The sequence below is a fragment of the Mirounga leonina genome, unplaced genomic scaffold (genome assembly GCF_011800145.1).
Source record: "Mirounga leonina isolate KUSES-001 unplaced genomic scaffold, KU_Mleo_1.0 Mir_115, whole genome shotgun sequence".
NCBI classification, from domain to species: domain Eukaryota; kingdom Metazoa; phylum Chordata; class Mammalia; order Carnivora; family Phocidae; genus Mirounga; species Mirounga leonina.
This window is the reverse complement of record NW_023270268.1, coordinates 26,296,380-26,322,751: the sequence shown is the minus strand read 5'-3', so window position 1 is coordinate 26,322,751 and position 26,372 is coordinate 26,296,380. Positions and strand designations below refer to the sequence as shown.

Genomic DNA, 26,372 nt, shown 5'->3' with positions numbered 1-26,372 from the left:
AGGGGAAAAAGATGCTTGCAATGTGTGATTTCTGTGGATGTAGCCTCCGAGTCATTAAACCATCTCCACAGCAAAGAGTGACTTTAAATTTTTGAGGATTTTGAGTGTTTTAAAGCAAAAAGACAAGTAATATGTGGAAAGTAGAGAGAAGAGGGGAGTGGGTCATGGGTAGACAAATGAATGAAAAGCATTGGAAGTGAAAGGATTTCTAAGCCCAGAGATTTTCAAGCCATAGTCCTGGGCCCCTCCAAAAGGTCTTCCTTTCAGCATTTCAAGCCCTAACCTCCCACCCTAAACAGAAGAGAGTGTAATAGTGGCCTCTCTGGATTTGGGGACTAGCCTGTGTAAGGTAGCCAGCTCATCAAAGAGGGAGATTTCTTTGATGGCTCAGAGTTCCTCTAAAACATAAATGCAAATCTTGCATTCCACTCCAAAGTATATCCATATTTTAATATAAATATCTTTTTATGAGGTAAAATGAACATGCAATTAAATGTACAGGTCTTAAATGTTAAATAAATTTTGACAATTGGATGTACCTATGTAATCACCACCCAAAATAAAAATGACATTTTAAACTACCTGGCAAGTGAAATTGACATTCCAGAAATATGCAAAGTGTTCTTTGTGTGGCTTTGGGTAGTCCTGTTTTTTGCCTCCTGTCTCTGTTTGAGAAGCATCGACCCCAAGCTCCTCTATCATGTAGGATTGTTTATATTAGTACCTATGTGACAGTCTCGACTCCCATTGCATCAGAATCATTTGGAAAACTTTTTAAAAATACAATTGCTTGGGCCCTACGCCGTATTTTCTAAATCAGTGTGTTAGAACAAGTTAGGCACCTATATTTTTTTAAAGCTGCTACGTTATTTTGATTTGCAGCCTGTCTTGGAACCACTAGCTCTATACCTCTGCTAGAGGCATCAGTTAACAATTAAATGTGTGATTACCTGTTACCAGAGTAATACTGTTGACTAGTTTGGATTCACAGGTTCAAGGCTAGTTTGACATTGGCACCACAGACTGTGTAGATGGTTAGTCAGTTGGTGGGCCTTGTGTCTACTTCTGTGTCAAAAGAATCACGAGCAAAAGCACTCTGTATGAAGTGTGGTGAAAACTATACTATGAACTGGAACAGATCCCCTGAATTCACATTAACTGGTTTTGCAAAAAGGGTAAATTCTCAGCTGACTGGATTTTGTCCTTTAGCAAAGGGAAAAGTCAATGAGACTGTTTAAACTTGCTTTAACCTTTATATCTTTGGTTCAGGGTACAGCGTTCCACTGCTCACTTGGTCTGATGATTGAGCAGAAGTGATGATGGTCCTTTGTATCTTTGGTTCAGGGTACAGCGTTCCACTGCTCACTTGGTCTGATGATTGAGCAGAAGTGATGATGGTCCTCCTCCCCAGGATTAGCCAGCACTGGGAGCAACTCCTTTCAATCCAACTGTGATTATAGGATTCTTCCGTGATTTACCCAAGGCCCTTCCATGCAGACTTTGTAAGCATTAACCATATTCTTTATTACTTTCATTGGTGGTAGACATGGAATTTTATTTGTTGGATGTTTTATTGGAATTTTTTGTTTGCTTTTATTTGTCCATGGAAGGAGGTCAAAGAAGGAATGAGTCTAATTTTTTTAAAAGACAAGGCTAACGTAATGATAATATGCTCTCTAAACAGGAGAGACAGTCATCAAAGTGTACAACTAAAGTAACCTGAGTCTGTTGGGAGGAACAGGGAGAGAGAGTCAATATCCCCTTCATTAGGGAGAGCCTGTGTTTCCTCCAGCAACCTGGGGTTTTTGGAGGAGGCCTATTTAGACATTAATCCAGTATATCAGGAGGGAGTTTATCAGCCTCATCAGTGGCCAGACACATTCTGCAAGAGGTCCTTAGATCGGGTCCTGATTTAGGGCCATTCAAGGCTGAACATAGGGTACCTCAGTTCAGTTTGCCTTGTTTCCTACCAGAAGAGATCTGGTAGATCATACTGAGGCCATGCAGTGTTAGAAAAGATCAGTTCTTTCTTAAATTTTGCAACCCCAAATTGTTTCTAGTGGGTTAAAAGGCATGCCATGGGAAAGTCCTTGGAAACCGAAGAAGCCTAGAGAAGGTCCATTATCAAAAATCGCTCCTGGCTCCTGGGTGGTGTCCCACACAGGATATGTCGGGGGTTCCGGGTGTTCAAGTGACTGGAGGCATCCCTCCAACAAAATCACCATTGATCACCATCCCTGCTGTAAAGTAAAGGCCCCATAGGAGGGATTGCCTGTGTCCCCTCACTTCCCCATTGCATTCTAGACTACAAGTGGGTGCCGGTGAATTGACCAAAATACCATGCCCTGCCGTGCTGTGAAGAACCTGCCATTTCTAACCCATGGAAAACACCAGAAAAGTTTTACAAGGGGAAATTACCCAATTTAGTAACTTCATTAACTAATAGGGAACATTGATGAAAAACAGTAAAATAGAAATCCATCATGATCTAAGCAACATTCCAACACGTGTAGTCCTTACAGCCGACTTCCCTAGGAAATGGTCCCCAATGGGATTTTGATTCAATCAGGTACTAGTTTCTGGCCTGAAGCGGCTAGACCCAGAGATGTGAAGGGGATCACATTAGACCAATGAGGAAGAAACCTCACATGGGAGTCTTAAGATTGGCAGGCGTCCTCGTGACTTAGGAGGCTGTCTCAAGCCTAAGGACAGGAATAAAGAAAAACAAACAAAAGGACAGGAATAAGGCGAGGGCCTCAAGTTTCTGGGTCTTACTACCATTCTGGCTGGGGTACTAACTTCTAGCCAAAAGGCAGGCTTTTCCCTCCCCAAAGAGTCCCCAAAGAGTCCCTCCCCAAAGGGCTAGAGGATTGCAGTCTGAGCAATCGACATGAAAGTGTTCGAGTAAGAGCCAGCACACTCCTTGAAAAGCCTCTGAAATGAAAGTAAAGGCAAGAGAAGAGGAATTACTCTACTCTTCAAGTTTGCACCGAGGCTCAGAGTTCCGATGAAAAGACTCAAGCCCCAGGTTGGGCGCCAGAGTGATGAAATTTGGAAGAGGTTTGGGTTCAAGAGCGAATGGCTAAGAATTCTTGACACGTTTTTGGTGTAAGTGATTTTATGAAAGCATGGGGACAGGACCCATGGGCTGGAAGAGCTGCCCCGGGATTGTGAGGAGTGACTGATTACATACTTTTAAGTTTGGGGGGGGGGGGGGGGGATAGAGATAAAGTAAGTTCCTAAGGAATTTTGAAGCAAGGCTTTTAGGACCTTGGGGGAGGGGCTAGCGGCTGTTAAGATAAGGTTATTTTTACTCTTTAATAAAACATAAACGTAAAGGCATTAAGGCGGTCATGAGTCCCTTGAGGAGGGTCACACTGTGCATGTCTCAGGGATCTATCAGTGGGCTGCAAGCTGTACAGAGATTTAATTTAATTTAAGCTGCATTTCTCTTGCCTTTGTTCTCACTGGCTTCTAAAGGTTATAGTAACTCCCGAGGCCCCCAAATTAGGATAGTGTGTTTTAATTTCAGTAAACTAACAACGACACTAAAAATCCTTGTGATTATTTAAAGCACATAACACCAGCTGCACCTGTGAGAAATTATCTCACAAACATATTTTATCAAGATGGAAAGTGGTTATCAAATGAAGAAATGAATTAGGGTTATTTGTGATATATTATAGAATGGCTGAAAAGAAAGGAAAATTGGCTGAAATAAAAGAAGAGAAAACTGAAACCAAGTATCTTAAATACCATCAAAAGGCAAGCAACAATAACAAAAATGGGAAATCTATGTAGAACACTATTTTTAAAACCAACATTGAAAACTACAACACGAAATGTGCTGGGAGAAATACATTAACGTGAACAGCAGAAAATAAAATATATAATAAAATGGTTCTTTGAGTAAAATAGGTTAAATTGATTTTGTTTGCCTCTAGCTAAATTTATGGACTGCAAAGTACCAAAGCTCAGAAATAGGCTTGAAGCAAAACCAGTGGAAAGCAGTTTTATTATTGAGGTGTCAGGGTCAGGTTGAAGTCCTCTTAGCAGGGGCCTGGCGCTGGGAGTTTTTCCCAGTTGTCCTGGGACCTAGAGAAAGTTTGGGTTTCTGCCCTTGGCTTGGACGGGCAAGCACCTTTGGTCCACATTTTAGTGGCCAGCCAGACCCAGAGCTGGATCCGGAAGCACCCCCGGGAAACTGAAGAAACATTATGTCCCTCTTTTAGCCTATCTTCATCCATTGTGTGTTTGGTTGTGGTTTTGTTTTTGCTTTTGCTTTTTTTAATTTAAATTGAGGGTAGTTTGGCATCAGCGATCATTAAATCACTAAGAAACATGTTTACTTCGTGTAAAGTGCACCAGAGATGGTATAACTGTATGTCATGCTCTGAGGACATGAGAGATTGATCTGAAAGGGCTTAGAAACCGTACTCTGGTATTTCTCCGTATGACAGAACGCCACACTGCGGGGCGGCCCCTGGGGGAGGGGGCAGCAGCTCTCACCTAGGAAACATGGTACCTGTGGTTAAATGTTTCTGTTTTCGTGTTTCTTCTGTGTGGCCATTAGCCTTCATTACAGCCGCTTCCTTTCGCTTTTTAAATTGTACCAAACATGATCCATTTGCTGTGTCAGCAAAACAAAGAATCCACTCTAGGGCAGAATCTCTGACTGATTCCCAGGGTTCTGAGTTGAACCGCTGGGGTGTAACTCAGGTGAGGGACAGCTTCACGATGAAGAGCTTAAGCTCTTTAACTTCTTTCTGTATCATAACCTTTGAGTTCTTTGGAGCTGACCTGTGATTTATTGTTTTAGTCACTTTAAAATGTGTCTATATTTAACATTTATGACATTTTTCAGACACATGAATAGGAACAGGGATTGACACATACATATGTACCAAGCCCTGAGCTTAAGAAATACATGAAAATGGGGCACCTGGGTGGCTCAGTTGCTTAAGCGTCTGCCTTCGGCTCAGGTCATGTCCTGGGATCGAGCCCCACGTTGGGCTCCCTGCTCGGTGGAGTCTGCTTCTCCCTCTCCCTCTCCCTCTCTCCCCACTCCTGCTCTCTAGCTCTCTCTCTCTCAAATAAATAAACAAAATCTTTTAAAAAAAACTTCCCAGAATATCCGTTGTCCATTATGGTATAGTTCATTCTCATCCATAATGTCACCTCTGACATCCATCAAGTTTCCATATATATATATGGTCTGTCTCTGGAATCTGCTGTTTTTACATCCCAACACCAATCCTACACTATCTTAATTTCTATATTTTTAAAATAAGTCTTATGTTGGTAGGACAGTCCTTCTACTTTGTTCTTTTGAAACCGTCTTGTCTATTGTAATTAGTGTCCTATGTTGCTATAACAGATAACCACAAACTTAAAGTAAAACAACATAAATTTATTATCTTAGTTCAGAAGTCTGAAATGGATCTCCCTGGGATAATAAAGTATCGGCAGGATTGCATTCCTTTCTGGAGGCCTTTAACAGAGAATCCGTGTCCTGTTCCTTCTAGCTTCTAGAGCTTTCCCACATTCTTGGCTCCATTTTCAAGGGGAGCAATATCAGGCCAAAACCTGTCTGTTCCTCCTCCTTATACTTTCGCTCATAAAGACACTGGTGATTGCATTGAGCCTACCCACATAATCCAGGATGATCTCTCCATTTTATAGTCAGGTCTTCAGCAACTTTAATTCCCCTTTGCCATATAACCCAACATACATGTTCTGGGGATTAGGATGTGAACATCTTTTTTTTTTTTTTTTAAGTTAGGCAATTTTTAAAAAAGATATTATTTATTTATTTGACAGAGAGAGAGCACAAGCAGGGGGAGCGGCAAGCAGAGGGAGAGGGAGGAAACAGGCTTCCCGCTGAACAGGGAGCCTGATGCGGGGCTCAATCCCAGGACTCTGGGATCATGACGTGAGCCGAAAGCAGACACTTAACCAACTGAGCCACCCAGGCACCCCAGGATGTGAACATCTTTAAAGGGCCATTATTCTGCCTACCAGATCTATTCTTGGCCTTATTCTCTTTCATACATGTTATAGAATCAGTTTATCAAGTTCCATGAAATACTCCTTGGGATTTCAAATGGAATTATATTGAATTTGTAGATTAATTTGGATAGAACAGTGTCTTTATATTATTGAGTCTTTATATTATTTGAGTCTATGCCATAAGCATATCTCTCCATTTATTCTTCCTTAATGTCTTTCCATAAAAATAGTTCATTATACTTATTCTATTTATTCCTAAGTACCTTGCTTTTTATTTATTTGCATTTTCTAGTTTTAGGGGGCCTCTGTATTAGAATGCAATTAATTTTCATATGTTGGTCTTAAATCTAAGTATTTTACTGTATTTTCTTACTAATTTGCTTATAGAATCTCTTGGGTTTCTTTGTAGATAATCATATCACCAATGAAAGTTTGGCTTTCCGGTATTCTACCTGGCAAAGCTTGATCTTACTCAAGGTGGTGACACAGCATTTTTATTGTATTTATTTATTTGAGAGAGAGAGAGAGAGCACACGAGCAGTGGTGCAGGTTAAACAGGTTCCCTGATAAGCTGGGAGCCCGATGTGGGACTCGATCCCAGGACCCCAGCATCATGACCTGAGCTGGAGGCAGTCGCTTAGCCAACCGAGCCACCCAGGCGCCCGGTAATGCAGCATTCTTGCCAGCCTTCCTTGTAGCTGGGAGCGCTCGCGAGTCCCTTGGGGGCCAGAGCAGTTTAAATGAAGTCACTGGGCAGGGCTTTAGGGAAAGCTGATTGTTCTGACAGATACCCTCTTAGTTCTTCCCCCAGCGTCAGCCTAGTGGACTTGGGTATTGGAGTTGGGGTAGTCTCGTAGAGAGCCTGTGCCTCGGACTGTGAACTTCACAAGTTCACAGGATGGCGAGAGGAGGCCTGAGGTGGGTATTTGCCCTTCCTTGGGGTTAGTAAGGCTCTGATACAACCTTAATCGGTTAGTTCAGGTGAAACAGTTTCTCCTGAGGGCAGGCCGTGTGAAGAACAGAATGCTCTCGCTACTTTCCCCTTCTCCGTGCCAGAAACACGAGATTTCTTCCCAGTGGTCACCGTGAGAACCTGGTAGAGCTCCTGGAGGAAAAACTCACCAAAGCCTGGCCCTCATGAAGTGTTTAACTCTCCGGCTGATCCGCTCGGAGCCTCCAAAGTTTGTCAGTTACAGTTTAAGTTTTCCTGTGCTAGTCCTTGTTCCCAGGGAAGTTGCTGCTCCAGTTAAGTGGTGATCCTCTGAGTCTACCTGTCTGTCTCTCTAATTTTGACCTCAGTTCTCTGAAATCATTAAGACTTTTTGGTTTTCAGATCGTTCAGGTTTTGGCTTATTAATAATAGGATGGCTACTGCTAGGCTCCTTGTATGCCAAACTATATACCAGAAGTCTCAGCTGTCTATTTTTTTTCTTATGTTTTTCATTTATTGGCAAAACAGGGTAACGTTGAAGAAAACATTTTAAATCCCCATAAGATGACCTGCCATGCTTTTGTTAATTCACATTCTTTTCCAGTCTTTGTTCACAGGTGTACATGTTTTATTTAGCTATTCTCATTGTAAATATAGAAACATTTTTATGTCTATTTAGCACGTCTTAAATATGGTCCATCATCAGAGTCTTCATTACTGTCTTTTCAGTGTTTGCTTAATGTTCCACCTGGTTTATACACATTAATTTTCATAACTTTGTTCATATTGAATATTGTTTGTTTCTAACTTTCACCTGTTGGGAATCATTCTTCTGTTTTAGCTGGCGTCCATTTATTGAACACTAAGTACTTTACATCAGATATTTTCTTTTTTTTTTTAAAGATTTTATTCATTTATTTGACAGAGAGACAGCGAGAGAGGGAACACAAGTGGGGTATGGGGGGCGGGAGAGGGAGAAGGAGCCTTCCGCCGAGCAGGGAGCCCGATGCGGGGCTCGATCCCAGGACCTCGGGATCACGACCAGAACTGAAGGCAGACGCTTAACGACTGAGCCACCCAGGTGCCCCTACATCAGATATTTTCATTTCTGACTTAGAGATGAAGAAACGGAAGCTTAGTTATTACAAATAACCTACTCAAGGTTATGAAATGAGTAAATCAGAGCCAGGATTTGAACTTGGATATGTTGAAACTCAAAAGCCTGTATTCTTTACTTCCATGGTATGCTGTCATTTCAACTAACTTGTTTTTGGAATAACTCCTAAGATAAAGTTCCAGAAGTAGACTTTACAGAGAAGTAATTCATAAAAGGAATTCTCAACCTTTTTTTCCCCCAGTAAAAAATTGCTATTCATTATCACTTTACTAGTTTACCTTAATTTTTTTTCAAATTTAATACCTTGGAATAGTACCAGTTAATGTTTATTTTGTACCTAAGTTTAAAATCTTTCAGTGTTTGTTTATGATTGTTTTCTTCTCATTTAAATGTGTTCCTGTTCATTGCCTGTTTATAACTGTTGTCTTGATGTTTATATTTTCCATATAAATTTTTGTCAGTCTGTTTCTTCTATTATGTTAACTGAGCTTCAAATTTTAGAAAGTGGTTTAATCAAGTATCTGATATCAGATTCTAATTTATGCCAGTTTTCCTATCATTCAATAGTTAACTCTTGATTTTGAGTTTATTTTTGTATATGGCCTACGATGTTTAAACTTAATTCCAAATTGCTTGTAATTCAGGGCGCCTGGGTGGCTCAGTCGGTTAAGCGTCTGCCTTTGGCTCAGGTCATGATCCCAGGGTTCTGGGATCGAGCCCCCCATCGGGTTCCCTGCTCAGGAGGGAACCTGCTACTCCCTCTCCCTCTCCTCTCTAAAATAAATAAATAAAATCTTTAAAAAAAATTGTTTGTAATTCAGTCATCCCAATGTCACTTATTCAATCAAATGCTTCCTCCCATTGTTTTGGGTGCAGTAACATAAAAAGAATGTAGGCTTTTGGACAAAATCCATTTGGGTTAAATCCTCGCTCTGGATATTGGTCCCCTTCAAGTTTAGAAGTAATCTCTTTCCGAAGAAGTGCTAGACTCTTCTCTGCTTTGCCTCTAGTGCTGAGGAATATAGCACCAGCCTATCATGGAAGAGTCTGAGACCTTCCCATTCAACTCCACACTTCCGCCAGCCTCAGAAAGCCCTGCGCTTGGAAGACTTGGACCCTCATGCCAAGTAAAGCTGCAGGACATAGGAGGGCCAGTCGGAGGTCTGCCCTCCAGCAGGTCTGGAGGGCATCAGGCAACGGGACTTGGGTTAGTAACCAGTATGCAGCTGTGGCTGGGCTGGGACCTTTGCCAGAGGCACACATGTAATTACCAATCTAACCAAAGCAGAAGAAAACAAACCCCCTCGGTGCCTCCAGGAAGAGAGAAAGGTGGAGATGCTGACCATTTCTCTATACCTTTGCCATACCATGGGTGGAGAAGACAGCCAAGTTAGTGAATAGGCTGGAAGGTCACTGTCATTCTTGACTGTGCACTGCCCTCTAACTGAATACGACTGACCACCTGCCTATGCTGTGGGTCACCCACACGTTCCCACCATGCTCATGTCAAGAGTATCCTCTCTAGGGGCGCCTGGGTGGCTCAGTCGTTAAGCGTCTGCCTTCGGCTCGGGTCATGATCCCAGGGTCCTGAGATCGAGCCCCGCCTCGGGCTCCCTGCTCGGCGGGGAGCCTGCTTCTCCCTCTCCCACTTCCCCGCTTGTGTTCCCTCTCTTGCTGTGTCTTTCTCTGTCAAATAAATAAAATCTTAAAAACAACAACAACAACAACAAAAAGAGTATCCTCCCTAGATACTCAGGACCCATAGCATTTGGACCCATTTGCTTGCCTTTTGCTTTCTCTCTTGGTGATCTTGACTGTGCCTCCTCCAAATATATACTTCCTGGCTTCTCCACAGGAGAAAGTAAGTGGACTTTGGCATGTTTTTGTCTAGTGCTGTGTTTTGCTTTAGCTTTTGTTGTTGTTGTTGTTTCTTTCACATTTCCTACTATCATTCATTTTCAGTGTTTCCAGGCTATTTTATGAAGGATTGTTCTTTTGCCTTGGGGAACCTGGTTCCCTGGCTGTAGCACTCCTCCCATTGTTCTTCATGGTCTGCATCCAGGGCATCGCCACCATCGTGTTGGTCCTGGGATCTGGTTTTTCACTCCTGAGCACTGGCACCTAAGAGCACAGGGGGGATGGACTTACGGTGATGTTTCACCTGCTCTAGCCTTAGAGATGTTGTGTCCAGACACTTAATGATCACAAAGAGCCTTTCCATTGCCCACATTCCTGAGCACATCTCCCTGGAAAAATTTGACCTGTGGTTTTGGGACATCATGTTTTCCATGCACTGGGTGTGTTTCTCCTAGATGTCCAGCCTTCAGGTCTTCATGGTCTAGAAGGTGGTTCCTCCAATGACTCTAGTTTCCAACAAGGAAATGGAGGAGAAACTTCCCAAGGGCTTTGAAAAACAATGCCATGCTGACAGTCATTGAGTCATTGAGGCTCATTTCAGAGAAATTGATGATCATTCTTGGAGGATGAAGAAGGGGAAGCCTCACTGGAAGCTATAAATACTCCAGAAGAGCAGAATGGCTGCAAGTGGCCCCGGCATCCTTTTCTCTGAAGACTGACTGGCAGCAGAGGAAGCCTTCTCTGGCTCTTTCCTTGCTCCCCGGTCAACTCGGGACCACAGTTGAAGACTTCCATCCTCAGGGATTCAGTTTTGACCCCTAAGCATTTCAGATAACGTTTCTGAGAAGGAAACTGACACATTTTTGCGGAACATAGGAGATTTTTCAGATTACCTATGTATTTATCTATAAATGTATAATTTAAATGTAGAGATGGCTTCTCTATTTATATTACAAAATATCTATCTGTTGCCCTTGTTTTATTCTTTTAAAATCAGGACCTTTATTTAAACAAAGGAAAACCAGTAACAACCTGGTTTTATGATGATGTTCCTGTTAAGACTAAGGACAAGCACTGAATCCTTGAGCTGACATGGACCTAATTGTTTGGGGGAGGTTTTTTTCCTTTGGTTTGAGCATTTAAATACTTTGCTGCTTATTTTCACTAAATATGGTGGAAACACTTGGAAATCAGCCCAAATTCTATCCGCCCTATTGGGGAGGCACCCGGGAAATAAAGGTGATGGTTCAGACTCATGTCTTTGACGTGAGGGAAAGATAGGAGTCAGAATATGGGATCTCTGTGCCTTTAACTTCTAGCCCAGCAACATTCCGAGTGTGACCCCATGCCGGGAGGATCAGCATCAGCGTCAGCTAGGAATTTGTTAGAAAATGCAGATTCTCAGGCCCGGGCCTACACTGGCTGAATCAAAACTTCTGGGCATGGGGGCACAGGGATCTGTGTGGGCCAGCCGTCCAGGTGACTCTGAAGGCATGCTCGCATTCGATAGCTCCCTGCTGTGGTCTGACCACCTGGAATCTCCTCTGAGTGCTACTGTGAATCTCTTATTTCTGCCGCAGCTAAATTGAAGTCTGCCCAGTGGTCTTTGAAGGTTTGACTGATAAATGGCCCCAGTTCTTCAACATGTGCTAGGAGGGCTGGACCAGGAGCCAGGGGACCTGGTTTCCACTCTATTGTCACTACTAACTAGTGCTGGAGTTTTCCCTCGCCATGAGAATAGAACTTTACTGTTTGCTTTCGCTGCTTTATGCAACAGGAAAATAAACTGAAATAATGGATGTTAAAATGATTTGAAAATATTAGCATGTAACATGTAAAATGCAATGTGGCGTCGATATGAAATGTTGTCCTTATAGATCCCTTAACTTGGCTAGATTTCCCCATTCATTGTGCTGCCTGTCACTGTGTGGATGGGCTGTGTCACTCTGCACATCCAATCACACCCTGTGGAGTGTACCACTGTGAGAGAAGAAATCGCAACAAATTTAGAACTTGTGAATACAGAAGATGCCCTAGGTCCTGGGAGCATGGCAAATAAAAAACAGCTTTCATGAGGCCCACATCTGGGAAAATCTATTTTTTTTCTGTTTTGCCACTGTAAAAGAGATAGATGAAGTGTTATAAATGAAAAGGAGAAGGAACGGAGGAAAAACACCGTACATTCACTGCTTAACAATCACTTTGCTCTGTGTTACTGAAGAGCAAACCGACCTGGGCTGATGATCCTCAGTTTGTCCACACGGTGGCAGTGGTGCACCTGTAGACTCGGTCTCCGCTGGGGCTCTTTCTGTCCACCCAAGAAAATGAGCAATGTATTGCATGGAGCACTGAGTGCTATACGAAACAATGAATCATGGAACACTACATCAAAAACTAATGATGTACTGTATGGTGACTAACATAACATAATAAAATTAAATTAGATTAAAAAAAAAGAAAGTGCCTTCTTGCATTAAACACCTGGGCATTTCAGGGAGAAGTTTTATTTGACTTAAATTATGAAGGTATTTCCCATTTGACGAAAAGAGATGATTTATAGTTAGGTTCAAGTGTCATGATCCTTCAGTTGCTCGTTTGGTGTCCTAGGATAAACTAGTCAACGAGACAGAAATAGGCCCTCATCAAAGGTCTGGTCCAAAGTTACACTTCTGTATGTCACGCTCTTTTTTTAAAATAATAGGTGGAATTTTTTAAAAAGTGAAATCACAACTTAGCAGGTCAGTTCAGAGGACCGGGTCATTTATTCGCTGTTTTGAGTTCAGGTTTGACTCTTGACGTTATCATCACTTGCCACTCACAAGTGTTTACACTTGACATTTCCGATGGAGCCATCAGAAGTCTTGTCCGTGGATACGTTTGCATAAAACTGTCCAAGCTAAAACTGCTGTGGGGCTTCCTATTCCAGGGGCCAGTCATGGATGAGCTCACGACTAGCAGCAGCAGATGGGGAGAACCAGAAAACAAGAGGCTTTCTAGGAAATAAAAGGTCTCTTTTGGGATTTCTTTAAATTCAGATTCTGTAAATTAGGTGGAGATTGGACATTATTTTTCCTTATGTAAAAGAATCTAGACAAGGATATCACGACCTTCATGAGAATAAGTTTTAAACCATTTGGAACCTTACAATGTCTTTGGGGGCATTCTGTCAGATACACACAGGAACATAGACCGTGCTGGTTCCTTAACGACTTGGCAGGTCCCTCCGGCTTTGTTCCACAGGATATGCCATTTCCTTTGCTTTTTCCTGCCTCCTTTCCCAGTCATGGGACTGTTATTCTCCCTGACAAGTAAAGAATGACAAGATCTTTTATGAAAATGATCAATAGTTCTATATATAAATTTCTAAATGTGTATACCTGCCTCTGAAATTATCTTATTAAGAGCATCTTAATAATAATCCTTTCATTTTATTGCAAAAGATACTATTGTAATAATATGGCAAGGAAGGAAATACAGCTAGTTATCAAGATGAATCACTTAGCAGGGTGGAAATAAAAGTTCATGTGTATAAAAATAACTGGTGATTGACATGTTACCAAATTTCCACAAAACAGATTGCCATGTAATTTAGACTTTCTTTTTCTCACCTATCACAAGAATCTTCCTGACCAGGATTAGGGTCAGAGGAATATTTTTCATGGGGGGAAATGAGAAGCAGGGTCTTCTCTGGGGCAGTTAAAAGATTAGGATGCGTGCTTAAAGACGTCACTCCAGCAAATCTCTCCGCACCCTGTCAACGAGTTCCTGCCTCCTGGATCATGCCTATTGGCATGCTATAAGGTCTGTGGCTTTTCCTCTGCGTGAAGTGGGGAGGCACTGGGAGACTTTGAGCAGAGAGAGGAGTGTCGTGATTGACTTACACTTGAACTGGATCTCATGGGCTGTTCCAGCAGGAGGAGAATGGAGAGGACAGGGCAAGTGCAGGGAGGTGTGAGAGACCAGGGAGTGGGGCCTGCTATTTCTCTCTCTGACTCCATTTTTTGCTGCCTTCCTCTGCCCTGGGCTCCAGCCCACTGCTCTCCTTGCTGTTTCTTTCTTTTTTTTTTTTTTTAAAGATTTTATTTATTTATTTGACAGAGAGAGATAGTGAGAGCAGGAACACAAGCAGGGCGAGTGGGAGAGGGAGAAGCAGGCTCCCCGCTGAGCAGGGAGCCCGATGCGGGGCTCGATCCCAGAATCCTGGGATCGCGACCTGAGCCGACGGCAGACGCTGAACGACTGAGCCACCCAGGCGCCCCACTTACATACTCTTAACCCTTGACCGACGGCAAGGACCTGAGGCTGCAGCACAGGGACGGAGCTAAAGTGAGGCGATCCAGGGAGTCGTGCATAGCTGCGCAGGCGCGGGCGAACGTCAGCGCTGGGGAACTGGGCCACCTTAGCGCTGACTCCTCCCATGCCCACCGCAGGGGACGGAGGTGGCTTTTTTCTCATCTTAAATTTTCTAAATCTGTGAGTTTTTTTGAAAATTTTTAAAAAGATTTTATTTATTTATTTGAGAGAGAGAGAGAATGAGAGATAGCGAGCACATGAGAGGGGGGAGGGTCAGGAAGGAGAAGCAGACTCCCCGCCGAGCAGGGAGCCCGATGCGGGACTCGATCCAGGGACTCCAGGATCATGACCTGAGCCGAAGGCAGTCGCCCAACCGACTGAGCCACCCAGGCGCCCTCTCCCTGCTGTTTCTTGAAGCCACTCAGCAAGTTCCCACTTGGACCTTCTGACCCAGCCGTTCTCTCTGCCTGGAACACTCCCCCCAGGCATCCACATGGCCTCCTCTCTCCCCTTTGGCAGACCTCACTGAGGCCTTTCGTGTTTAAAATTGTCCCCCACCCAGGGGCGCCTGGGTGGCTCAGTTGTTAAGCATCTGCCTTCGGCTCAGGTCATGATCCTGGGGTCCTGGGATCGAGCCCCGCGTCGGGCTCCCCGCTCGGCGGGAAGCCTGCTTCTCCCTCTCCTGCTCCCCCTGCTTGTGTTCCTGCTCTCGCTGCCTCTGTCTCTGTCAAATAAATAAATAAAATCTTAAAAAAAAAAAAAAAATTGTCCCCCACCCAGGCCAGGCCCTCCCTGGCCCCTTCCCTGCCTTTATTTCTCCTCTGCACTTGCTGCCGTCTGACATCCTAGGGATTGATTTGATTGTGGCCCATCTCCCCATCCATCCTAGGGGGGGGGGGGCTAGCTGAGGAAGGGCCGGCTTGCTCAGGGCTGTACCCCGACACCTCTGCCTGCATCTGGCTCACAGTCGGGGGTCATGGATGTCTGAAGTGAGCACCCTCCTGGCTCTGCTGTTTCCTGGCAGGGGGATTCGGGGCACCCCGTGGGCCCGTGCCCCCATCTCAGAGGGTTGTGGTGAGCCGAGTGGACCAACCAGGGTATGGAGGCACATTGTCACCTAGATGGGGCCTTCGCGCCAGCCTGTCCTGCAGCTTGAGCTTCCATGTCAAATGCCCTCCAATGGAAGAGGGTGTGTATCTACCTCTTCAGGCTGAGCATACACCTCTACTCACCATTTTGTTTATGGTCCAGGTCCTGGACCAGCTCTAAAGAGAGATCTGTTGCTGGGTTTCCAAGAACACCAGGACTTCCAGAACCTTCTTGTTCTCAGGGATCCCCCACACCCCAGCCCGCCTGTGCTTTCTGTTGTGAGCCAGCCCCTGGTAACCCCTGGAAACCAGGTCTGGATGATGATGTCCTGCTCCATGAAAACTGCACCCCCCCCGCCCCCGTATGCCCTTCGAAGTCCCTTCCTTGGGCCTTGTTTGTTTTTTTCTGAGACATTTGTGCAGTGCTAAATAAAGAGGGAAAGCCAGCATTAGCCAATTTGGTTCAACTGGCTGCCATTTCCCCACTCTTCAGGAAGGGCAAACTGTTGTAGCTATTTTTATTATAATTACTCCTTCTCTCCTAGCTCATTAAGCTTGCTTCTTTCAAGCCTGAATACCTGGTAGAATCTGCCTAACCTCTTATTATCGACCCACCTTTGTTCACACACAAATGATTGCCATTTACAGCTCTCCTACCAGGCACCTTTTGTAAATAATCTAAATTTTATTTTCTCAAAACAGAAAGAAATGTGGTATGTTGCTGGCTCCACAGTTTCCTGGTTTCACTGTGTGGCAGGTCCTGACACTTTAAACACATGTTCTCTGTCCCCAGGTAAATCGGTGACACACCGCTCTTAGTTGAGAACGGGGACGCTCTGGGCCCCAGGAACTCCTCACCTGGCTCCACCGGGCACTGGTTCGCACCACTCTCCCCACCCCCAGCCTCAGTCTCCCCACCTCTTAGTGAGGCCATTGCCTAATGCTTGAGAAATACAGGGAATGTGTCTTTGAACATGAAGCCGCCCTCCCAGGCCACTCCCCATTATCATCATTATGGAGCCAGAGGGGGAATGGATACTAGATTTCGAGACTGTTAAAATTATTCCTTGCTGGTCTTCAGAGGCAAAACTCAGATAAGAGAGCTTATCGATTATACTTTTGTTTCTTACTCAAAAACTCATGACTGCTTACTCAAAGGCGCCTTGTTCTAATCTTCAGACATTGTTCAGTGTCCCAGATGAATGGCAGCAAGTCCCGGGGTTTGGTATGTGGTGCACTTTTTCCCTGGGACGAGAAGTAACAGTGTGAGAGAGGCAGGCAGGATGGGCCCTCCTCCGCCTGAGAAGCGTTTGCTTTTGCAAGGATCCCGACTGAGCATCCCTCGTCCTTGTTCCGTTGTTGAAAATACTTGTGGCTATTTTTGTTTCTGGAACTTTTAAGAGCAAAATAAGAGGAAATGTGCGGCCTGGAGAGTTTGGTTTTAAAATGCAAACACGGGAGTTATGAGTCAGACTTGGACAGGGTGTCTCTGTCTTTTTAAAAAGCAGTGACAGGATTCCTTGATTCGTCTCTGTTATCTTGATGTTTAATCCGGATTCCTGGGCACTTGGTCAGCCCCAGAACCTCTCCACAGAGCAAGCGGCCCGGCCTTGGCACAGGCCCTGGAGAATCTGCGTGTCGGGGGGAGGGCATCCAGCCGGGAGGCCAGGCTGCTTTTCAAGGCGGAATTGGACTATTTGCTGTAACGCACAACTATTAGAAATAACAACTCCTGTTCTTGGGAAAAACGGCAAGAAGTGTCATTGTCAGTGTCCTAATTTACTTCTAATCTCTTATGGTAGCACCTACAAAGCGGAGTTTGCTTTCTAGAAAAGTCTAGTATATTTTCTAGAAAATTATAGCTTATTTTCTAGAAAATTGCATTTTATCACTGCAGAAGGATTTTATTTCCAAGCGATTAGGCTTTGGAGCAAGAGTTCTGGAATTGCAGATAGAGGTTGGGAAGGTGATGATGTGCACTGATAATTGTAAATTCAGGGAGGAGGAAAAAAGTGCTTTGATTGGGAGACTTCTTTTTACCTTCCCATAGCAGAGAGTAGATCCTGGCATTTAAGGAGAAGTCAGCAGCTTCTCTGCACCAAATAAAGAATGCTGTGCTAAGAAGGACTTACCCTTTATATTCATTACTGACCAAAGAAAGGCTGGGAGAATTTTAATCCATGGGATTTTTATGGCCAGGAAAGCCGAGCTGTGTTATCGGGATCACGACGATCAGAGCTGGTGTAGATGGCCGACGTGCTTGTGTGTAGAGAGGGCAGGTGGTGGGATGTGGACTATGTCCCAGAATTATGTAAAATAAACACAGTAATCATTCTTGCCTAAGACTTCAGTGCATGGCTAGGAAGGCGAGTGGTAACATGCTGGCGTTTTGCTGAACCCTAGGTAAGAAAATCGTGGCAAACACCGGGTCTGTTTTGGAAACGTTCTAAAACCAGATTCACACCGCGAGCCATTTTAAATGTAGCTCGCTACGTGTTTGGAGAGAAACACATACTTTTATTGGGCACATGAAACAAATCTTTGAGCTGCAGTATCAGGTGGGTAGGTTTAATTGCTGGGACTAATAAATCACAGCTGCAAAAGTTACATTCTTGGCAGGATTCTTTACTCAGCTGTTTTCCCCTTGCCTCCTTACGTTCCAGATTTACGGTCTGCGTTATGTCTGGGGCCGGCCTCCAGCTTGTTCTTTTTCTCTGCGGCTATTCCGTGGTTGCCCTGGGAGTCCACGCCGAGGAGCCCCGCGTGGCCGGTCACCATGAGGCTGAACACTACATGGCTGCCGTGTACGAGCACCAGTTGATCTTGACTCCCGACCCTCTGGCTCTCATGAGCCGCCAGCAGGCCTTGGAGCTGATGAACCAGAACCTCGACATCTATGAACAGCAAGTGATGATCGCAGCCCAAAAGGCAAGAAATGCTCCAGGGTGGACCCCCACCAGCTTGTCTAGGAGAACAGGGCAGCTCGGTCGGTGGTTCCTGCAGCCCCTCTGGAAAATTAGTGCAGTTGGTAAAGCGGAGCAGGAGTAGTCAGTTGGCCAGGGACTCGCAACTCAGTGGTCCATGCATCAGCCCGCCGGGGCAGCCCTCGGGAGCCTGTGAGTAGTGCAGAATTTGGGTACCGCCCCCGACCTGCTGAGTCAATCCATCCATCGACATTATACCCCAGGTGATGCTTTTCATCTCATGTCCAAGAAGCCCGGAGTAGATCCCTGGTTCTCAATGTGGCTGTGCAGAGGCGGATTGCTTGCGTAGTGGGTGCCTGGGTCTTATACCTGCAGAGTCGCGCAAGGGGTAGGGGAGGGGGTTGTGGGCTGGGCACTGGGATTTTTTTTTAAGGCTCTCCAGTGGATTCCCATGCACAGAAAAATCTGGAAACTACCAGGCATGAGGGTCTCTGATGCTCTCTGAGGCACTGAAAATAGTAGGCATCTGCAGGACTGCTGTTTGCCACCTTCAGATTATTTGGGGCTTGTTTCTGGTCCCTGTTCCAGACCACGAACAGGCTGAGAACTCAGTGCAGACATGACGGAGATGGACAAAGGGCGGTCGGTGCCAGCCTTTGTGAAGGCTTCCTGCTTGGCCCACACGTGCCATTCCCGCCAGGAAGGGTGGGGCGCAGGGGGAAATGTGGGTGCCAGATGTGACCGCAAGAAAGTGCCCTGTTGGGAAACCCATAACCAGAGGGAAGTTTGGACTCTCACCTGGTGATGGGGAGCCCAAGCGCTGCTGCATGAGGAGGCCCTGCCCTGCCTGACAGGAGGTAAAGCCCATGTGAGCACAACCTCCCTCGTCCATGAGCCTCGAGGCCAGAACGGGTGAGGCCAGCAGGCCCGGCCCCAAGCAGTCCTGTCTTTGTTCAGGGCAGTCAGCGTTGCTGGGACAGCCACTCTCTAGTGCTGCATTTTAAAATTCTAACCCATTATGTGTGTGTGTGTGTGTGTGTGTAAAATTATAGGCTATTTTTAAAAAGTATACACACTTATAAAACTAATACTGGAACTAATAAAACAATACTTAAAGACCTGGTCCAGCTGCTGCTGATGGGAGACACTCCTCTCTTGTTCAAAGCCCCAAATCCAGTATCTCCTTGAACGCCTTCTGTAGCCCAGCACTCACTGTCTCATGAGAGTGGGGACTTCTGTTCAACGAACAGTCGGCCTCCCTGCAGCTGCCTCCCATCCTTCTGTCCTCCGAGCTAAACAGAGCCGACTGAGGGCCTTACCGCAGCGCGCCCGTCTTCCTCAGATTTGAGGACGGCCGTCATGACCCAGCCCCCCACCCCCAAACCCGGCATCTCTCCCCCAGGCTATATAGCCCTTCCACCAAAGACCTTCCAGATTCTCTGTGTGCCCAGAGCTGTGGAAAGTTCTCCCTAGTCTGTCTGACGAGGGCAGGGTGCAGGAGGTCTAGCACCGTTCCCGTGTGAGACGTTGTCCCCAGAGAACTGTTGGTAGACACCTCGCACTGTGGATTCATAAGGCATTTGCTGTCCACTCACACCCCCGAGCCTTTTTCACACACACAGACACACATGCTGCCAATTGCCATCCTGTACTTACGAAGTTCATGTCTTTAACCTGAGCGCCTGACTTCACATTTATGCTGTGAAATGTCATCATTCCAGCCTGTCGGGCTATTTGGGGATCTTTACTGACATCCTACCTATCAGTTGCCTTCACGTCATTCACACATTTGATACACACCTCACTGATGTCTTTGCTGAAGTCAGTGTAAAAGAATCCCAGGCTGTGTCCTCAGACCTCTGGATGACACAGATCCACTCCAGAGCATTCCGTGCAGAGGAGGTTACTTGCACGGCGCTGAAACCTCAACCTCCTCTTGCTTCTCCATCCTGTCCATAAGACTGTTCTAAGACATTTGCAAATGCCGTACTGAACCCCAGAGACCGCGACTGTTTCCCTGCCTTTCAATAACCTGCCCCCGAAGGAAACCTATGCTGTGTTCTTGTTGAACCCAGGCCGGCTGCAAGGCATCGTCCCTTCTGTGTGTGGTCCAAGGGCAGGGATGAAGCTGTTGATCTGATCATTTTTAGTGCTTACAGACAGCTCGGCTCCCTTGTGTGGTTGTATGTGTCAAAGCACCTTCTAAGACACGCTGATGCCAAGCCTGTGTGAAATGCTTCTATCAGACTTGCTGGAAGCCAGGGGGGCTCCTGAACAAGCCAACCAAAGTATTTCTCTCTCGGTAGAGAGATTTCTGGGGAAGGACAAGAGTCCAACTTAAGATATTAGGCTGGCCAGTCAACTGCATTGGTGGCAGTCTTAATGAGTTCTTGATCTCCTCGAGGTCTTTCAGAAAATTGCTCATTTATCAGTAGTGCTAATTGCTTTCTAGATGGAGTGGTAATCACATCAGACCCCAAGTTCTGCCCTGGCTCAGGTTTGGTTCCTCTTCTCATTCCTGGAAAATATGTATTCAGGAAATGCAATTTAACCTTAGTATTAATCTAATATGTATACATAATTTAAGTGCTATTGTCCAAGGGAACCATTCAATGTTCTCAGAGTTTTGTTTTTAACAAAGGAAAACATTTGTCCAAGTATAATTTTCAAGAAGTTAAAAACATGACTCTAATACAAATATAGGATGGCCGTGGGTCAAAACTGTCATTTAACTCATTGATTAATAAAGAAATCAGTAAGATGGTAAAGCTGGTCAAAAGAGCATCTGAGGAACAGAAGGGTATTAGTCAAATGAATGTTGAAATGAATTTGCGAATCAATACAAAACTGGCTAAAATCCTACAGGGCAATGCAATTATCATCTTTGAGGTGATCTTCTATTAAATAACAAAGCCAAACAGTGATACATTCACTAGATAAATAATCCTTGAGCCTGTTAAACAGTACCCTAGCATGTGTTAGAAAGGCAGACATTCTTCATCTTGCTTCATTTCCCAGTTTGCAATGACTTTGCTTTACAAGGTGCTATAAGATGACCAATCTCACAGTCTCCTGGAAGGAGTATATATATACTTGCATCATCTCTCTGGAAAGCTGTTTGACAGTGTAAAGAACTGAAAACTCTTCATATCCTTGAGCCAGTATTTTCACTTATAAGACTTCATTTTAAAGAAATAATCAGAGATCCAAAGACTTGTGAACAACACTCATTCAGTGTTTTGAGCCCCCTGAATGCAGATGCTCACCGTAAGTTGGGAACAAAACAGAGAGATGTCCACTGATAAAGGATGAATTGGGGTGGCCTCTTAAATAGAATGTGGCCATTGCAAATGATATTTCTGAAGGTACCTGTGTAGTCTTGACGTTCTAGGTAGCGAGAAAAGTCAAGATGGAAAACATGTCTTGTTTTATTATTTATAATAAATACTTATTATCTCAATTATACAGAGAAAAAATGAAAAACTAAACTAATATTAACTAATATTTTGTTTTCTGAGTTTCCTACAGTTAAACTTTCGAAGCTTTTTTAACCAGAAAAAATATAAAGTTTGCAGTGCATTCCAGAAATAAGTGACTCAAATTGCCTCTTATTTTAGATTATTCATACCTTCTCTGCCTTCCTCCTCCACCTTTCACATTGACATTTTAAGCTGTAAGTGGAGAGCAGCAGGAGAAGGCGGCCCTGATGATGAGAGCTGAGGGCACCCCACTTGTTTGGATTTCATTAGGTTACTGCAGACGTCACAGGCACCCCGGGCTATCACTGTCAGGGAGCCTAGGGTGTCTCCAGGTGTGGGACAAAGGCTGAAGGGAGCCTCCTCATTCCCAGTTGGAGAACTACAAGTCAGAGCAAATCCTTATTTCTATGCCGAAATCAACACACTAGACTTCTACCCACCAGCCCAGTGGGTCCCAAACTTGGCTGCACATTAGAGTCACCGGGGAGGGTCCCCTGGGTGGCTCCATCGGTTAAGCGTCCAACTGAGGTCATGATCTCAGGGTCGTGAGATCGATCCCTGCATTGGGCTCCCTGCTCAACGTGGAGTTTGCTTGGGATTCTTTCTCTCCCTCAGCCTCTGCCCTTCCCCCTGCTCTCGCTCTCAAAATAAATAAAAGCTTAAAAAAAGAAAAGAATCACCTGGGGACCTTTTGACAGTCAAATGAAGCAGACTTTTTAGGAGTGGGACCCAGCATCGCCCCTGAACAGTGTTTTATTCAGAAGGAAGGGCCCCATCCGATTAAGATGCACAATGAGTGGAAACCACGGGACTGGAGACACCCCCTCTGTGACGAAGCCCAGAATCAGAGTCCTTTGAACTGTGTCCCATCCTCCCCTGCACTATCAGGAACTCCACACCCCTCCTGACCATCTGCTTGGCAAATGCCCGCTTTCTGCTCCCTTTTCACTCATTCCCTCCTTCTCTGACACGACCTCAGGTACGGTTAATGGTTGTTTCTAAAGCCCTGTGTTCCCTCACCATTAGGCCGAGACGGCTTCCCCGAGACTAAGATCCCTGAGGAGAGTCCAGCCGCCCTCTTTATAGCTCTGGTTCCTGGCACAGAACAGCTGCTTGATGGCTGTCAGACGAGTGAATGAAAGAGTGAACAAATGAAAGAAGGGGGGCTTCCTGTTCTCTGATAGCGATACTTTGATGTTTTTTTGACTTACAGGGCGTACAGATTATAGTGTTTCCAGAAGATGGCATTCATGGATTCAACTTTACAAGAACATCTGTTTACCCGTTTTTGGACTTCATGCCATCTCCCCGGTTGGTCAGGTGGAACCCGTGCCTGGAGCCCCACCGATTCAATGACACGGAGGTACGTGAGGGTCCCAGCCTTTCTCCTCAGTAGGCTGAAGGCGTGAAGAGATGAATCAAGCCAGGGGCCAAAAGCCAAGCATGTTAAATGAGACTGAAAGGAGACCGTAGGATCCTAAAACAGAAACCCGGACTCCCCAAACTCTCTGCGCTACATATTCATTCAGTTAAAGAATGTCTGGTACTATGGGGCCTTTACTCATCTCTGGATTGTTCTATTAATTACACAAGAAATACATGAATATACACTTAGAAAACAAACGAATCACATCAGAAGTAAAAAAAAAAAAAAAAAAAATGAAAGCCCATCTTTACACACACCCCACCCATCACCCTACTGCTCTTCCTACAGAAACTACCATCAACAGTTTGATGTGCATCCAACTATATTCTTTTCTACACATTTCGTAGTTATTGACATCCCTCTTTTAGCATGCTATGTGCTTTTTATTTTTATTTATTTATTTATTTTAATTATTTATTTATTTATTTGAGAGAGAGAGAGAGAAACAGCATGATGGGGAACAGGGTCAGAGGGAGAAGCAGGCTCCCCGCTGAGCCGGGAGCCCGATGTGGGACTCGATCCCAGGACTCCGGGATCATGACCCGAGCCGAAGGCAGTCGCCCAACCAACTGAGCCACCCAGGCGCCCTGCTTTTTATTTTTTTATTTTTTTTTTTAAAGATTTTATTTATTTGAGAGAGAGAAAGAGCACAAAAGGGGGGAGCGGGAGAGGGAGAAGCAGACTCCGTGCTGAGCAGGTAGCCCAATGCAGGACTCGATCCCGGGACTCCAGGATCATGACCTGAGCCGAAGGCAGTCGCTTAACCAACTGAGCCACCCAGGCACCCTGCTATGTGCTTTTTAAACAACTCTTGCTATTATGTTGCAATGAATATCCTTGTACACATATTTTCGTAAATATGTCCAAGTTTTTCTGTGAGATTCCTAGAAATGGAATTTCTCAGCTACAGAATATGCACATTTTAAATTATTTTGAAGAGTACCAAGTTTCCCTTTCAAAAAATCTTTATTTCACTTTACTTCCCAAGTAATAGTCTGAGTGCCTGTTTTCCCACCTTTTGGTCAATGCAAGATAGAATAATCTTTTGAATTTTTGCCAATCTCATGGTCAAGGTGATATTATCTTAATTTGCATTTCATCATTACTAATCTGGTTGAGTATCTTCTCAGATGTTCATATTTGTTCTTCTATGAATCACCTCTTCATATCCTGTGCACATTTTCTGCAGTGTTTTTTTTACTGATTTATGATAACCATTTATATATTATAGACACAATACAGGTACTTTTCTATTTTAAGATTATAAGACAAAGGCAGGATTTTAAAAATTCATTTATTTATACTGTTTTTTTTTTCTTTAGGTCCTCCAGCGCCTGAGTTGTATGGCCATCAAGGGAGATATGTTCGTGGTGGCCAATCTCGGGACGAAGCAGCCTTGTCATAGCAATGACCCCGGGTGCCCAAAGGATGGAAGATACCAGTTTAACACGAATGTCGTGTTCAGCAATAATGGAAGCCTTGTTGACCGCTACCGCAAGCACAACCTCTACTTTGAGGCAGCTTTTGATTCCCCTCTCAAAGTGGATCACATCATCTTTGAGACGCCCTTTGCTGGCAAATTTGGCATCTTCACCTGCTTTGATATATTGTTCTTCGACCCTGCCGTTGTTCTCCTCAGAGACTCTGAGGTGAAGCACATCGTGTACCCAACTGCCTGGATGAACCAGCTCCCGCTCTTGGCAGCCATTCAGATTCAGAGAGCTTTTGCCATCGCTTTTGGCATCAACTTTCTAGCTGCTAACATCCACCACCCATCTCTGGGGATGACCGGAAGTGGTATACACAGCCCTCTGAAGTCCTTTTGGCACCATGACATGGAAGGCTCCGGAGGTCATCTTATAATTGCACAAGTAGCCAAAAATCCACTGGGTCTCACTGGTACAGAGAATGCCACGGAGAAAATGGACCCATCCCATAGTAAGTTTTTAGAACTCTTGGCAGGCGATCCATACTGTGAAAAGGATGCTCAGGAAGTCCACTGTGACAGAGCTACTGAATGGAACATGAACGCTCCTCCGACTTTTCACTCTGAGATGATGTATGATCATTTCACCCTGGTCCCTGTGTGGGGAAGGGAAGGCTACCTCCGTGTCTGTGCGAATGGCCTCTGCTGTCATTTGCTTTACCAGAGGCCTACTTTGTCCAAGGAGCTGTACGCCCTGGGGGTCTTTGATGGTCTTCACACTGTGCATGGTACTTACTACGTTCAAGCTTGCGCCCTGGTCAAGTGTGGGGGTCTTGGCTTTGACACCTGTGGGCAGGAGATCACAGAGGCCACAGGGAGATTTGAGTTTCACCTGTGGGGGAACTTCAGTACTTCCTATGTCTTTCCTCTGCTTCTTACCTCGGGGATGACCCTGGAAACCCCTGATCAGTTTGGCTGGGAGAATGACTACTCTTTCCTGAGGAAGAGAGGGCTGTCTTCGGGCCTGGTGACGGCAGCTCTATACGGGCGGCTGTATGAGAGGGACTAGGAAGGTGCAGGGTGGGCGGCCCTGCACTCGCCCAGGCTGCAGCTCACAAGCCCTGGCACCGCCTCTCTGGCCCAGAGCCCATCGTGGGAGCCGTGGGATGAAGGAGGAGAGGCTGATCCCCCCAGTGTCTCTTCCTCTCCCATGTGAATTAATGAGTCTTTTCTGGTATTCTCTGCTCACATTTATCATTTCCAAGCCACGTCTTCCTCCAGCAAATCTCTCATTTCACAATTGGTTTTAAGAGCTAAAACAAAAATAAATGCCAGTTTATATTTTACACATCCACAAAGCGGTGGGTCTTGGGTGTGTTTTCCTCGTTCTTGTTGTCGATCAAGCGACACCTGGGACATCCAAGTATCTCAAGCCTCAAACACTGTCTAAGGTAAGAAACAAACTCTCAAAGCCAGAGCTGTGTTAGAAATGGCTGCGTGGGTCCTTTTCCATTCTGGATGAACAGAATTCTATCCAGATGAAATGGTAATGCCAGAGCTATCGGCAACATCAGAAATGCGGATCTTAAAGCAGCTTTTAAAAATAGAAGGGAAGTTTTCCTTCCATCTGTCTTTCTGTCAATAAATGGAATGTGTCAGGCAGGACTCATAAAAACTGGAAAGAAAGAGCACAGTGCCCCCGAGAGAGAGAGAGAGAGAGAGAGAGAGCAAGAGCGCGAGAGCATGAGAGGGAGGAGGCTGGAAAGAAGTGCTGAAGAGAGGGGCAGCAGTGGGAAAGTATGAGTAAGAGGATTCTTTCTGT

General features: G+C 45.1%; 1 protein-coding gene across 3 annotated transcripts; it reads left to right on the top strand.

Annotated features, from left to right (window-relative positions):
* The first annotated feature begins 1,327 nt into the window (after positions 1–1,327).
* BTD (biotinidase) lies at positions 1,328–25,908 on the top strand. Of its 3 annotated transcripts, none has more exons than XM_034994386.1 (4): positions 1,328–1,502; positions 17,959–18,223; positions 22,912–23,061; positions 24,447–25,908. In XM_034994386.1, the coding sequence occupies exons 1-4, from the start codon at positions 1,492–1,494 to the stop codon at positions 25,617–25,619; spliced, it is 1,599 nt and encodes a 532-aa protein (XP_034850277.1). In that variant the 5' UTR covers positions 1,328–1,491; the 3' UTR covers positions 25,620–25,908. The 3 variants fall into 3 exon arrangements, with proteins under 3 accessions (XP_034850277.1, XP_034850286.1, XP_034850293.1); XM_034994395.1 differs by lacking the exon at positions 1,328–1,502 and adding an exon at positions 13,536–13,715; XM_034994402.1 differs by lacking the exon at positions 1,328–1,502 and adding an exon at positions 17,836–17,853.
* Positions 25,909–26,372: the final 464 nt, after the last annotated feature.